Here is a 17,010-nt window from a genome sequence, read left to right as displayed (position 1 = left end):
CCCCAAGGGGTGAATGCGCAGCTTTCTTCATTTCTTAAAGCCTCTATTTCTTCCCCTCTAAAACAGTCAGGAAAAAGGAACAGGCAGTGCTGTTTTAAGGATTGAGTTAGGCTGTGCACAGAAGTTTTCACCCAACACAGAACCTGTCAAGAATGCTTACAGGGCCAGGCTTTCAGGAGGCAAAGGAAAGAGTTTCAGATGATTTCCTCATTAATATCTACTTACTGCAGCGCTCTTTCCTGGAAAGTTGAAAAAGGCATCAGGACCATACTTCTGTGGCATGTGCTTTAAAACAGACAGCAACTTTCCGGCATGTGGAGGCTATGAAAATAATCAGCAATTCATTAACCACATTATTCACCATAGAACAAAAATACATACTTTAAATATAGACATACTTGAATACACCCCAAAATAATAATTCCATAACCTAAAAAAGCATATATAATATCCAAAAACAGTTATTTTCAAATATCTTAAAGAAATAAACAACACACTCTATGCCACTGTTCCGTGGAAGGTGCTAGATAAATATGAGCCAACAGCATTTGAGACACAGCACTTCCACACTGCAGCAAAAACGACCTTTTAAAATTACAGACTAAAAAATAAATAAATAAATAAAATAAAATTACAGACTACATCATCCCACCACTGACCCCTTTTTAAAACACTTTTTAATCTCACCAAAAAATAATGCTTATCAAGTCCCATTGTTAAAGGCACTTTAAAAATATTTTTTAAAAAAACAGTAAAATATTTTATGCTTATAACCACGCTAGGGATTATTATCATCCCATTTTACAAAGGAGGAATTTGAGGCAGAGGAACATATCCAAGGTCATACAGGTAGTAAGTGGGATGAGAACTCAATCTGATTCCAGAGTCCAAGCTTTTAATCACTATACTTTCAACTTTATATAACTCTCTCTCCAGTAGCTTCTCACTGCCTTTAAAACAAAAGACCAGAATCGTTTAAGCTCATCTTAATGGTCACTTCCCAGGGCAGTCTTTCCTGACCTCTGAAAACAGATCAAATCTCCCTACCATATTTCATTCTACAACATGTTTCTACTATGGAACATGTATAAAAGTTGTAACATCACTTTTGTTTGATTAAATGTCATTAATTAATGATATGTTTGTCATCAGTCAATGTCTCCTCTAATACATTCAAAACCAAAAGCTAAAACAAAAAGGTGTACTACATTTATAAGGAGAAGCAAAGGACAACAAGATAATAATTTAAATCGGTTTGCAAGCAAATAGAATAATGTGTAGTGCATTCCTCTTAAAAGTTAAAGTTCAAAACAGTGTCAAACTACAAATGAAATCACAGTCTTGCCTTCATCATATTTGGTAGCTGGTCTAAATTATCATGAGTAACTATCTAGGGGCTTCCCTGGTGGCTCAGTGGTAAAGAATCTGCCTGCCAATGCAGAAGACATGGGTTTGATCCCTGGTCTGGGAAGATTCCACATGCCACAGACCGACTAAGCCCGTGCGCCACGACTACTGAGTCCTCGTACCACAACTACTGAAGCCCCAACACCAAGAGCCTGTGCTCCCCAACAAGAGAAACCACTACAACGAGAAGCCTGCTCGCCAGCACCAGAGAAAAGCCCGAGCAGCAACAAAGACCCACCCAGCACAGCCAAAAACAAAAAAAGCCTAACCAAAACAGTTTGGCAATGTTTCATCCGAAAGTTAAGTGAAAAGTGGCATTAATAAGCTTGATCAAGAAATTTTCAATTAACCACACTGTTCAACTATAAAAGTGTAATAAGTTACTATAATCACATTGTTTTAAGTAAATTCTAAAATGAAATTACCAAAAATAATCTACAGTCAAAAATAAAAATATAATATTGTAAAAGTTTCATCTACAGAAATCATTCCTCATTTTCCATCAACCAATTAAAAAGAACCCAAGAGTAGCACTTTACTCCACAGATGCTGCTAGGAGACTGTATACTAGGAAAGCCTCTCAGAAAATAATTTAGTATTCATACTTCAAGAATCTTTAAAAACTGATACACTAGTTCCATATGTAAACATCTATGCTAAATAATCAAAAGGCAGACACACACTTAAATACAGGGATTTTTCACTCCATTAATGTGATACCAAAGCTACATAATAACTGAGCAAAGCCCTGCTCTTGTTTTCTTAATAGTTCATTATTTTTTTCCCTCTATCCCCTATAACTATACCCTTAACCTCAACGCACTTAATCTGTTTTTTTAATATTTATTTATTAGGCTGCATCAGGCATCCTGCAGGATCTTTCAATGTGACACAGATTTTCTGTAACACCTGCAATGCACAGGACTAGTTGCTCTTCAGAATGTGGGATCCCAACATTGCAAGTAGATTCTAAACCACTGGATCGCCAGGGAAATCCTGCTTAATCTTTTTATGTCAACCTTCAAAAATGTGTATCTGTGCGATTATGCTTAAAATTTAAAAGATGTTGGGTTATATATATTAGATAATATATGTCTAACCCCACATCTTTTAAATTTTGAGTATAATCTGTACTTAAATTTTAAGTATAATTCTGAAACAGATGGGAATACCAGACCACCTGACCTGCAGGTCAGACCAGACCTGCAGAAATACCAGACCACCAGAAATCTATATGCAGGTTAGGAAGCAACAGTTAGAACTGGACATGGAACAACAGACTTGTTCCAAATAGGAAAAGGAGTACGTCAAGGTTGTATATTGTCACTCTGCTTATTTAACTTATATTCAGAGTACATCATGAGAAACTCTGGGCAGGATGAAGCATAAGCTGGAATCAAGATGGCTGGGAGAAATGTCAATAACCTCAGATATGCAGATGACACCACCCTTACAGCAGAAAGTAAAGAAGATCTAAAGAGCCTCTTGATGAAAGTGAAAGAGGAGAGTGAAAAGTTGGCTTAAAGCTCAACGTTCATAAAACTAAGATCACGGCATCCAGTCCCATCACTTCATGGCAAATAGATGGGGAAACAGTGGAAACAGTGGCTGATTTTATTTTTTTGGCTCCAAAATCACTGCAGATGGTGACTGCAGCCATAATGTTAAAAGACGCTGACTCCTTGGAAGGAAAGTTATGACCAACCAAGACAGCACATTAAAAAGCACAGACATTACTTTGCCAACAAAAGTCCATCTAGTCAAAGCTATGGTTTTGCCAATAGTCATGTATGAATGTTAGAGTTGGCCCATAAAGAAAGCTGAGTGCCAAAAAAATGATGCTTTTGGACTGTGGTGCTGGAGAAGACTCTTGAGAGTCCATTGGACAGCAAGGAGATCCAACCAGTCCATCCTAAAGGAGATCAGTCCTGAGTGTTTACTGGAAGGACTGATGTTGAAGTTGAAACGCCAATACTCTGACCACCTGAAGCAAACAGTTGACTCATTGGAAAAGACCCTGATGATGGGAAAGATTGAAGGCAGGAGGAGAAGGGGACGATAGAGGATGAGATGGTTGGATGGCATCATCGACTCAATAGACATGAGTTTGGGTAAACTCTGGGAGTTGGTAATGGACAGGGAGCCCTGGAATGCTGCGGTTCATGGGGTTACAAAGAGTCGGAGAAGACTGAGCATCTGAAATAAACTGAACTGAAATTATACTTTAATTTTAAATATAATCAATATATAGTCAAGACTGTATATTGTCACCTTACTTATTTAACTTCTATACAGATTACATCATGAGAAATGCCAGACTGGATGAAGTATAAGCTGGAATCAAGATTGCAGGGAGAAATATTAATAACCTCGGATACGCAGATGACAACATCATTATGGCAGAAAGCCAAGAGGAACTAAAGAGCTTCTTGATGAAAGTGAAAGAGGAGAGTGTAAAAGCTGGCTTAAAACTCAACATTCAAAAAATGAAGATCATGGCATCCGGTCCCATCACTTCATGGCAGATAGATGGGGAAACACTGACAGACTTTATTTTCCTGGGCACCAAAATCACTGCAGGTGGTGACTGCAGCCATGAAATTACTTGCTCCTTGGAAGAAAAGTTATGACCAACCTAGACAGCATATTAAACAACAGAGACATTACTTTGCCAACAAAGGTCCATCTAGTCAAACCTATGGTTTTTCCAGTAATCATGTATAGATGTCAGAGTTGGCCCATAAAGAAAGCTGAGTGACAAATAATTATTTATCACTAGAGCCACCTGGGAAGTTTATTTTACTGTATGCATTAATTCTACCTGCTATATAATAATCTATTCTATGCATCCAATACATTCACCTAGCTAATCTAAGATAAACATACATGTTGACAATTCACTGCCATCAAAAATAATGCTTCTGAACATCTTCACAGGTTAAAAATAACTCTGTCCCCCACTTATACTTGCTATTATCCAATTTATAATTCTTGATACTACTGATATCACATATCAATATTGTTTTAATCTGAACATCTCTAATTATTAGTGATTTAGCATATATATTTGATAATGGGGTTTCTATCTCTGTAAATAAATATCTGTTGGTATTACTTGCTGTTTTCTTATAGTTTTCTCTGTACACCAGTTTTAATTATATATTCCAAATAAATTATTTGAACATAAATCAAACCAGTATTCTTCTGGACATGACAGAGCAACAGGACCTACAATTACCAAGTCACCATAAACAACTAGAAAACTGGACAAAATGTATGAAACTAAAACTGTTTTGAGACATGGAAAAGAGGTAGCTCAAGACTGTGATCCTTGAGAAAGGGAAACAAAACGAGCCATGATATTCCCAGACTTTTTAGCTGGAGTCAATTTTCATATCACAGATCATTGCACAGGGGAGGGAAATCAAACAGAACTTAAAAATCTCACTGAGTCAATGAGGCAGAAACTGGAGAATGGGTAGTCTGAGGAGGACAGAACATCAGGGCAGAATACTACAGAGGAAGGACCAAGGCAAAGAAGAGACTCTAGAAATCTTCACTGACCCTTTGACATAATACCAAACTCTGCATTTCTACCTTAAAACTCAACAAGGTGAGATTTTAACAGCCGTAAGTCAAAGAACTCCCAGAGCTGATAGAGCCAGGAATCACTGGGACTCTCCCAGCACTGCGGAGAGACCTCAGGCTTATACTACACCTCTTGTCTCGTGTGTGAGATTCAGCGTCATGCACAGAAACTCTACAGAAGCGAGGCCAGAATAATAAGCTGACTTTGCCTGAGAGCAACAGCCAATCTAGACGTGACCCAAAACAATTTTAAAGTAGTCCTTTGGAAGGACTGATGCTAAAGCTGAAACTCCAGTACTCTGGCCACCTTATGTGAAGAGCTGACTCGTTGGAAAAGACCCTGATACTGGGAGGGATTGGGGGCAGGAGGAGAAGGGGACGACAGAGGATGAGATGGCTGGATGGCATCACCGACTCAATGGACGTGAGTCTGAGTGAACTCCGGGAGTTGGTGATGGACAGAGGGGCCTGGCGTGCTGTAGTTCATTGGGTCACAAAGAGTCAGACATGACTGAGCCCCTAGACTGACTGACTAAGGGCAAGGACCACAAGTAATTGATCTGCCTGCAAACAACAGTGTAACTATCTTAAAAGAACCATAACAAAATCCAGCAACAGGCACTTGGTCACCACGTGCTATGACTAACATCACTATGTCTAAACTCACTAACATAAGGAAACTAGAAAACAGGACCTATAAGTAAAAACACAGTGAGCAAGTAAAAAGCAGACCTAGAAAATACAAAGATGACAGAATTAGTGAATCAGAACATTAAGCAGCTATTAATATGTTATATATTTCCAAAGATTGAAAGAAAAAAACATGAATGAGGGGAAAAAATGAAGAAACAAATAGAATTTAGAGACATTAAAAGTATCTGAAATCTGAAAAGTTTAATGGATAGTAACAAAACTACAGAAGAAAAGATCTTAAAAACACAGCAATAAAAGCAATATAAAATGAAACACAAAGAGAAAAGACTTTAAAAAAAAAGTGAATAGATCTCAGTGACCTAAGGTACAATGCAGAGAAGATTAACCAACGTGTAATTAGAGTCCCAGAAGGAGTTGGAGAACACCTAGTAAGAATAAATACAAGGTAAACTTCACCAAGAAACATAATAAAATCACTTCAAATTAGTGATAAAAAAAAAAATCTAAAAAAAAAAAAAATCTTAAAAAGAGCAGAGAACTGAAGTTTGATTCAAAGAAGCTAGAGAGTCTAATCATTTTAATATAATACAGTATAATGGTAGAGCACAAACTTAGATATACTCAAACAGAACTGGATTAAGGATCAACAGGCTGAGTAAACTGCTGTAGGCAACGATTTCTAAAGAGCTCTAAAATAAGCCTAGAAATGCAACAAAAAAGGAGAAAATATTTACTAGTATTTCTTTCCCTAGGGGTAAGTAACTAAAGGGTAAATTAAACAGGTTGATGAGGCACCTGGAGTTCAAAATCAGTTGACCAATACCAAAATTCTCCAAGCCAGGCTTCAACAATACGTGAACCGAGATCTTCCAGATGTTCAAACTGGATTTAGAAAAGGCAGAGGAACCAGAGATCAAATTGCCAACATCCATTCGATCATCAAAAGAGCGAGAGAGTTCCAGAAAAACATCTACTTCTGTTTTATTGACTATGCCAAAGCCTTTGACTGTGTGGATCACAACAAACTGGAAAAATCTGAAAGAGATGGGAATACCAGACCACCTGACCTGCCTCCTGAGAAATCTGTATGCAGGTCAGGAAGCAAGAGTTAGAACTGGACATGGAACAACAGACTGGTTCCAAATAGGAAAAGGAGTACGTCTAGGCTGTATATTGTCACCCTGTTTATTTAACTTCTATGCAGAGTACATCATGAGAAACGCTGGGCTGGATGAAGCACAAGCTGGAATCAAGATTGCCGGGAGAAATATCAATAACCTCAGATATGCAGATGACACAACCCTTATGGCAGAAAGCGAAGAAGATAAAGAGCCTCTGGATGAAAGTGAAAGAGGAGAGTGAAAAAGTTGGCTTAAAATTCAACATTCAGAAAACTAAGATCATGGCATCCAGTCCCACCACTTCATGACAAATAGATGGGGAAACAGTTGAAACAGTGACAGGCTTTATTTTTTTGGCTCCAAAATCACTGCAAATGGTGACTGCAGCCATGAAATTAAAAGACGCTTGCTCCTTGGAAGAAAAGTTATGACCAACATAGACAGTATATTAAAAAGTTGAGACATTACTTTGCCAACAGAGGTCCGTCTAGTCAAAGCTTTGGTTTTTCCAGTGGTCATGTACGGATGTGAGAGTTGGAATATAAAGAAAGCTGAGCGCCGAAAAATTGATGCTTTTGAACTGTGGTGTTGGAGAAGACTCTTGAGAGTCCCTTGGACTGCAAGGAGATCCAACCAGTCCATCCTGAAGGAGATCAGTCCTCAATATGCATTGGAAGGACGGATTCTGATGCTGAAACTCCAATACTTTGGCCACCTGATGCGAAGAACTGACTCATTGGAAAAGACCCTGATGCTGGGAAAGACTGAAGGTGGGAGGAGAAGGAGACAACAGAGGATGAGATGGTTGGATGACATCACCAACTCAATGGACATGAGTTTGAGCAAGCTCAGGAAGTTGGTGATGGACAGGGAAGCCTGGCGTGCTGCAGTCCATGGGGTCGCAGAGTCGGACACAACTGAGAGACTGAGCTGAACTGACCGATACCATCCCATGCAAAGGACCATGAAAATGCACCTAAGGAGAGTAGATCCAATAAACCACATGGCTTTTGCCCACTGAGTGGGTTGTTCAAGTTTAAGGGCCACACTTAAAACTACTCAGATTGATAGAGAAGCTAGGTGCTGCTACCCAACATTTTTATTTTCTCTGTCCTTTGCCTTTTCCGCTAGTAAATGCTGAATGTATATTTGAAATATTAATCATTCAAAGAAGGACCAAATTACCAACCTTCTTGGAACACTCAGTTTTCTTACTCCACAACTGTGTCACGTGATAGCAAAATCAGCCCTGTAAGTCTAAATGCTATTCTAATGATCTCGTCTACTCAATTTGACATTCAACCCCTGTGCAGCAATATCAATTGCTTAAAAGCCAATAAAATGTTTGGAGAGGGGAACATTCTCAAATATCAAAGAAAATTTAAGCTTACCCATTGCCCTTTATCTCCTTGAAGTTTACTGAAGAACAGCTTTAGTTCTCGAACTGTCAAGTTGTAGCTAGCCAGCACTCCCAACATGTCAACTAAAAGATCTGGAAACAAAGAAAGCAACAAATAAGATAATTAAGCTACTTCTATCTCTTGAAGAATTAAAATATACAGTGCTTAAGAGTTTAGACAATACAGTTCCAGATCCATGTCACATGCTCAGTATCTCTTAAATATTACTAAAGAAGAAAACTACTTAATAATCACACTTCATTTCCTCACAACCACTGTATTATAGAAAGTCATACCTGCAATCATACTGTCAACTTTTTCAATTTTCCCAAGCACTTTTTCAACAAGGCCTACTTCAGTGCAGATTTGAAGATTTCGTATACTTTTCTTCAGAATGGCTGTAAACATGCTCCAGACTTCTGCTTGGCAAGTAACATCGCATTTTTCCAGTAAGTCCACCATGCAGATGATACTCTCACCTTCTTGAATAATGAAATTCATTTCTAAATCAAACTGCCCTCCTACCAACTTCAGGGGGCGACAGGGAGGGTGGAAAGAAAAAATACATTAAAAGCATTAGCATTTCTTCAATGTAACTAGAGTACATTACAAAGCTTTAGTTTGCCAGTAACTACCCATATATATTCTTCTCTACCCCTTACAACAATAAAAAGATCTTTTTTTTTAATTTATTTATTTTAATTGGAGGCTAATTACTTTACAATATTGTAGTGGTTTTTGCCATACATTGACATGAATCTTTAAAAAGATCTTTAAAACACATACACACACAGCTCTAAAAAATAAAGCTTCGGAAGAAATCTTCATTTTAAGATAGCACAGTCAATCAAGACTTAGAATATAAAAATAAAAATATTTTCAACAAAAACAAATATAGGATGTCTTAGGTAAATCACTACCTACTGACACTGATGAAGATCTCAGTTGTATCCCACTCTTTGAGACCCCATGGATGTAACCCGCCAGTCTCCTCTGTCCATGCAATTCTCCAGACAAGATTACTAGAGTGGGTTGTCATTTTCTCCTCCAGGGGATCTTCCCGACCCATAGATTGAACCTGGGTCTTCTTCACTGCAGGCAGATTCTTTACCATCTGAGCCACCAGCAAAGCCTCAATGAAGATCTAACTTAGCTCTATAACTGCTTCTAATGCAATGTTTCCTCTATGAATTAGGTAATCTGTAAGCTACACACTATTCGTGCCTAGAGGATTCCATGGACAGTGGAGCTTGGCCAGCTACAGTCCATGGGTCTCAAAGAGTTGGACACGACTGAGCAATTAACATTGTAAGCTACTCATAGCAACCCAAAGATCGTTTGCTACCCGTACAAGGTATGAGCTCACAGCAAAAATGAAAAGCTGAAAAAGGCTCAAAGCGGACACAAAACTTGTAGTTTTACTTGTCAAATTCCTGGTTTATTATACATACCTATCCATTTTGATCCCTCCTATCAATAATGAGGATAACTTAAACATAAACTTCACACACACTCAAAGCCAGTAAGTAAAAAAATGTTATTTCATTAAGATTGCTATCAGAAAATCCATCCAGAGAGAACTGTACTGAGACCTATTCCTACCTTGCTATGTCACCCACAGCATTCTCCTACAGAGGCAAAGTTTTTTTTGTTTTTTTTTTTAATTTTAACAAACCCCAACTGTTTAAACGAAATAAAATACTTTTAGAATTACCTTTGCAGACTTTTTTTTTTTGGCCATGCCATGCAGCTCACGGGATCTTAGTTCCTCAACCAGAGATTAAACCCACGCCCTCAGCAGTGAAAACACAGTCCTTAGACTGCCAGGGAATTCCCAGGCCTATCTTTTTTTACTAGATTTTTTAAAGATCTCTGTATTTTAAAGAATAGTTACATATATGATTCACCTACACTCCAGTCCTTCTGAACACTTCTTTATTATGCAGTTTTCATTATGTTTTACTAAACTCAAAAAGTAGGAAAGAATTACAAGAAAGTGAACTGTACAAAACAAAATCTCATACGAAGAATAACAGACGTGACCAAATACAGTTTACTTTGGAAAAGCAAAAAAGATTCAGAATTAGGGAATCAATTAAAACTCCATACAGCCAGGAATGAATACACATCCCATGTTCTGTCAAAGATACACACTAGCATGAAAAAGAAAGAATGGAAAAATGAAAATCAAGAGGCAGTATCTGCATGCAAGCAGATAAGAATTCTTGGCAAGCACAGTGTTAAAGGCTTTTGGTCCTTCTAGGAAAGCTATGGCAGAGATTTTAGTGTACAATTCTTTGCGTCATCAGGAGCAACAGGTGACACAGGAGATGACAACTGTGTGCTAAGAGTCCCTCGGTGTCCCTGGGCCAATCCTCCTAGCAACATGGTCCTAGCTATAAACATGTTTGGTTCCCCAAGGTGATCCAAAAATTCTGTAAGCTGCATGAGAACTCCTAATAGGGATTTTTTTGGTTTTATGATTAATCGTCATTTTTTTTCACTTGATGTATCCTTAATTTTATTCTGAAATAATTTCAGACTTTCAAAAAATTGCAGAACAGTATACAGTTCCTGTATACCCTAATGTGAATATATTGTATCATCATAGTACAGTCATTAAAACCAGGCACAATACTACAGATCTTACTCAAATAGCAAGATTTGTCACACTAATATCCTTTTTCTGATCCAGCATCAGCATCTCCTTAGTCTTCTCCAAACTATGACAAGTTACACAGGCATTCTTTGACTTCCAGGATGTTGACACTTTTGAAGTGGATTTGCCAGCTATTTTCATGACTGTCTTATAATGTGAATGATTTTTCATGTTTAAATTCAAGCTGTGTATTTTTGGTAAAAAATACTCTATAGAGATGACATGTGTCCTTCTCAGTGTATTATTATTTCAAATGATACCTGATTGGTATATTATTCAGATGGTATCTGATGTCAGTATGTCCCACTATTGGTGAAGTTAGATTGATCTCATGCTCAAGGAGGTATCTGTCAGATTTTTTCTGTTTTAAAGTTATTATCTTTCATTTTCATATTATTAAGCTTTCTTATAAGAATATTCTCAAAGAATACTTTGAGACTACACAAACATATTGTTTCTCATCATACTTTTAAGCATCCATTAATGGATCTTACCGGGAATTGTAAATACTGAGGCATAGATAAATTGTCATCTTCTATTTCCATCAAAATTTCTATGTTCATTAATTTTAAAGACTTTAATAATAAAATACACCTAAAATGTCAGCATTATGCCCCAAAAGGAAAATTGGGATGACTTTCATGAAAGTCACAAATAAGACTAAGAGGTACTATCACCACTACCAGTTGACATATTTCTGGAGATACAAAAGTCACATTTAGTGCGAAGGCAGCAACGTGTATCAATATCAGAACAGGGGGGTTAAATTCCAATCATTTTCAGGTGATAATGAGGAAAACTAAAAATGGCTGTAACTGAGATAAGTGTCTGGCAATGGAACCACTGATTAAAGTTAACAAGATGAATCCATCTCAGAAAGAATTATGCTACAGAGAAGCCAGGCACCAATGGTTACCTGAACAACTAGAAATTTATTCCACAGGTCCATTTAAGTAGTGATGTTAGACATAAGAACTTCATTTAGCATGCAACAGAAAACAGAAGAAACGATACCCCTCAAAAAGACAAGATAGAGTTAGTAAAGCTGTGTTTATATAATGGAATATGATTCAGTCATTGGAAATAACGAGGCAGCTCTGACAGGAAAAAACATCTCTAAAATACACTGTGTAGCTGAGATAATCAAAGTGGAGAAAAGTGTGAATAGTGGGCTACAGTTTGAGAATAAAACATATACATATAAACACATACCTGAGAATGATACACGAGAAACGAAGTGGTGATTGCCTCTGCAAAGGCAGCTGAGCGCCCGGAGGGCGAGGGCGAGGGCAAGGGCAGAAACGGGCCAACGGACACCCGAGGACGTCCCCCACACGGCTCTCACAGGCCACAGGCCCAGCTGCACCCACTTCACCTTGGTGTTACTTACATCAACCTTTCATTTTGACCTGTGTTTATCACCAGCAACATGCACCCTTCCAAGAAGCTCAGAATTAATTTTTGAAAAGTAATTTCCAAAAAAAATCCAAATATTTCACCAGCTTTTAAATTGAGTTTATCCTGTAAGAGCAGTATCCAGACAGGTGTGTTAAGTATTTCTCCATTGCTTTAAATATTGTAAAATATGCCTTTCAAGGAGAAAATTGATGGCAGAAATTGGCACATACACATGTGGCATATTTGATATACTATATGTATGCATGTCTATTATACCTAAAAAGCACGCACAGGGTCTACAGTATGTCATGTTAACCCTTTTAATAGTTATCTGAAGCTGATCAACCTTCAAAACACAAATTTGTTTCCAAAGGCAGGGATCATAATCCAAGTCCAGGCACTGGCTAGTTATTATCTGAGCTGTAGTAATGGCTGTGCACTACAAAATGTAATCTTCCCAAATGTCACAGTAAGTTATGAATATCTGAGCAGCCTAATGCACTTTACTAGCCATGAAATGTGAAAATGTAATCTTATTACCTTTTTTATGGTTGTATTTTTTTGAATAATGTAGCCTGGAAACTGATGTATAGTCTTTTTCTGCATTTTAGCATGATTTGGTCTCCATTGCGTTATAGAACATTTTTCAAAACTCTCCATTTCAACATATTTTAGTCTTTGCCTGAACTTCATAAACAATTTTTATAGCCACCTTCAGGGTGGTATAACATTCTTTGTATAGGTTATGGTTTAAAGTACAAGATTATAGAAATTATAAAGTATATTAGTCAAAGAATCTAAATAAACCTTCACAAGTTTTGTATTAAAACTTTATTTAGGCACAAAGATTATTTTCTTCACAATGATTTTATTAACAAAAGGTTTTACGCTTTTTAGTGATTAAAGCTAAGTCACTTGTATTTTCAAACAGCCAAGAAACAAATATAGACCAAAACTAATTATTTTTCTCTTCAAAACTGGAAAGTCTATCATACAAGAAAATTCTAATACTTAAAAGTAAAGACATGTTTTCCCAGGAACCTTGCTAAATTTTCAAAGATGCAGCAGGTATAGCAGAAACTGGACAGAGCACATGCACAGTTTATGGCCCTAACCAGGTACTTCCTATCTCCTGTCTAAGCCATTCAATCTCTGGTACTATGCTACCGCAGCCCTGGCGAACTCTCACACCTCTGTACTCCCTAGGGTTATTTGTGATGCTTCCTACTAAATATTTCAGTAAAGGCAGATAGAAACTCTTTAAAAAGCCAGACCATGACCTAGAAACTCTTCAGCTTATCTCCTCTCAGGACTTTCATTTAATAGAGACAGACTGCACTTTTCCTTACAGAGATAGTTCTGTGATTGGTACTCAATCTGTCAAAATAAAACATGTATTGTTAAGGGCCTTTCTTGGAGGTCCAGTGATTAAGACTCAGTGCTCCCACTTCAGGAGGTACAGGTTCAATCCCTAGTCAGGGAACTAAGATCCCACATGCCACACAGCATGCCCCTCTCTCAAAAAAAACTGTTGAAAGATAAAAACACAGATGATAACTATTTTTTTAAAAAGGGCAGAGGAAGGAATGGCTCACACCAAAATTAGGATATAGATAATTTTTCTGATTTAGATAAAAAGATTCCAAGATGTTAATACTGTTCTATCACTAATCTGCTGTTAGGTATATGTATTTATATTTTATGTACATTTATATATTTTACACATACATCTTTGGTATGTTTGATACACTTCACAATAAAAAAAATTTTTTATGTGGTTCCGTGATGAAGGTTCTCCTAGAGCAGCTAGCATAAAGACACACAAATTTAACCTAGAAGGGCACAGGCTACACAACATTCTCTTAGAAAACTGCATTCTCTCCAGTGAACTCACAAACCAAAATAAACTCACAAACCAAAATCAAAACACACAAGAGAAAACAACACAGCATAAAGATGAGTCAGTAGACATGCTATTAATAACATGAAGTGCTCAAGAACTTCAAACTATAAAATTATCAAATGTATGTGATTATAAATAATTACAAAATTATGTAATTGAGACTTTCCAAGAAAGAAAATAAGAAAAAAAAGGCACAAGATTAGGAAGGAAAAGTGGGAAGATATCCCAGCAGATTTGAAAAATAACAACAATAAACAGAACTTCTACAAAATAAGCAGTCATTAAAATTAAAAACTCAACAGGTTAAAAAATAGAAAGAGTTAGGCAAACTATCAAGGAACTAAAACAGCTGAGCAAAGTCCCAGAAGGCAGGAGAGTGAGAAAGAAGGAAATAGAAGACAAAAAGAGAGGCTGAGACACTGAGGACAGTATGAGAAGGACAATTACATGTTTAACAGAAAGTCCAAAAGTAAACACTGAAGGGAAAGAAAGATGGCATAAGCAGCTAGAATAACGGAGACCTTTCTCAGAGTCATCAGTAATGTGAGCAGAACACACAAAGTCCCAATCCTGACACAAAATTTAACACTACAGATACTATGGTAACATAATAAAACTTATTTTAATACTGTCAGGTCTACTTTCAGATAAAAAATTTCCTGTATAGTAATATTTCCCTCTCTTGGAATATTAATTTCTCTAAGTACAGACAGCAAGGTGTTTCTCTCACTATTACTGATGTAAGTAGAGACTATTGTGAACTAGATGCTATAAATGTTAAAAAAAAAAAAAAAAAAGAGTAAGTTCATTATGAATTACAGTAATTACAACCCTTAAAATGTCATTTAGCATCCAAAGAATTTCACACAACATAAAAGTCTAAAACATATCCTCACTATTAGGTACTGGCAATGAAATTTGCTATTTTAAGATTCATTATGAATTATAAAACACTCAACAGTAAGGGTTGGGGGTTAAGAATTTTTTCGTTTCAGCAATTCACTGATTTTCCCTTGTCCCTTCTAAAACTGTAATTTAAAAAAATATATATTCAGGTCCTAGGAATTACAGAATATTTAGTCTAATACAAAAGAAATTTCTCATTTTAGAAAATTAGATTAACTTTGCTATTCTCTGCAATTGGCTTCCTACTTTCTTGTATCATTTAAAGAACCATACTTAACATTTTCTTAAGGCCCAATTTAAGCCCTATCTCTTCTAAGAACCATTCTGAGTTTTCTGCTGCTGCTGCTGCTGCTAACTCGCTTCAGTCATGTTCGACTCTGTGTGACCCCATAGACAGCAGCCCACCAGGCTCCCCCGTCCCTGGGATTCTCCAGGCAAGAATACTGGAGTGGGTTGCCATTTCCTTCTCCAATGCATGGAAGTGAAAAGTGAAAGTGAAGTCACTCAGTTGTGTCTGACCCTCAGCAACCCCATGGACTGCAGCCCACCAGGCTCCTCCATCCATGGGATTTTCCAGGCAAGAGTACTGGAGTGGGGTGCCATTGCCTTCTCCATCTGAGTTTTCTAGCCTACCATAAATCTGGGTGGCCCAGTCAAATGTTTCTGACTATAACACAACAATTTCATATGATTTAACCTAATATTTTAATCATATCGTGTATAATTTTTTCATATTACAAGGTTTAATCATTTGTTCAACTAGTTTCCATCAATCTTTTCTATTCAAATAGCATAGATAATGATCCCAGAAAATAGGAACCATTTTAAAAAATATTTTTTATCTTTTTTAATCTTCATACTATGTTTGACATTTAATGAATGGATCCTTAGGATACACACCATTAGGTTTAAATATTACTCATTATTTACATAATTTAAAAATTAAGGAAATAAGCTTGAGTTTTTACTATATCCCAAGTGGAAAAAGCAAGAAATCTGAAGTCCCACTTGTAGTATCTTAATCTCTCTCCAAAAGATAAGGTAGGCACTCAACAATATAATAATGAAGTGTCAAGACCCCAGCAAAAGCTCAATCCATTTCGTAAAAGCATTTGTCCAAAAAAGATCCATACATGAAAATTTAGTTTTGTTCATAATCACCCAAAACTGGTGATTCAAATGTCCATCAACTAGTAAATGGATCAACAAGACATTGTACAACAATACAATAGAATATATACTGCATATATTTATATAATACAATATATATACATTCTATATAATAGAACAGTATATTGTATAGGGAATATATGGAATATATATTGTATAGAGAAGCCCTAAAATAGAATACTCATCAGCAATAATAAAGAACCAACAATCAATACCATTAACAATATGAATCAATCTCAAAAACATTATATTAAGGCAAAGAAGCTGGATATAGAAACTACATTTAATTCCATTTATATGACGCTCTAAAAAGGAAAGAAGTATAGGGAAAGACGTTAGATCAGTGGTTGCCAGGGGCTGAGAACAGAGGGACAATTCACCACACACACACACACACACACACACACACAAACACGAAGGGGTGTTTTGGGGGTGATAAAATTTTCAATATCTTGATTATTGTATTGGATACCCAAAATACATCCATCTATCAAATAATACATCTAAAAGGATGAATTTTACTGTATGTCTTTAGTAATCCTAAGGCTTAACATAAATCTAAAAAAAAAAAGAAGCTCATTTCTATCGAAGGCCAAGAGAGAAGGAAAGCCCACTGACTGGAGCGCTCCTCGGTTTTCTGTCGCCGGGGACTGGTTCCGTGGAGGACCATTTTTCCACTAGACTAGGGGTGGGGCTGGGGGCGACACAGTCTCAGGATGATTCAAGAGCATCACGTTTATTGTGCATTTTATTTCTATTATTTACATCAGTACCACCTCAGACCATCAGGCATTAGATCCCAGA

At 36.9% G+C, this 17,010-nt stretch overlaps 1 protein-coding gene across 7 annotated transcripts in view; it reads right to left on the bottom strand.

The window, feature by feature from the left end:
* Positions 1 to 17,010, bottom strand: part of LRBA (LPS responsive beige-like anchor protein) — a 757,395-nt gene that overhangs the window by 662,212 nt on the left and 78,173 nt on the right. For all 7 annotated transcript variants that reach the window (XM_024977540.2, XM_024977539.2, XM_024977542.2 and 4 more), the window contains exons 3-5: positions 8,467 to 8,698; positions 8,162 to 8,262; positions 226 to 321 (exon numbers count right to left, since the gene is read on the bottom strand). In XM_024977540.2, the coding sequence (XP_024833308.1) occupies positions 226 to 321; positions 8,162 to 8,262; positions 8,467 to 8,698 (429 nt within the window). The remainder of the gene's footprint in view (positions 1 to 225; positions 322 to 8,161; positions 8,263 to 8,466; positions 8,699 to 17,010) is intronic.

This window comes from Bos taurus, chromosome 17 (genome assembly GCF_002263795.3).
Source record: "Bos taurus isolate L1 Dominette 01449 registration number 42190680 breed Hereford chromosome 17, ARS-UCD2.0, whole genome shotgun sequence".
NCBI lineage: Eukaryota > Metazoa > Chordata > Mammalia > Artiodactyla > Bovidae > Bos > Bos taurus.
This window is presented reverse-complemented; position numbering and strand designations above follow the sequence as displayed.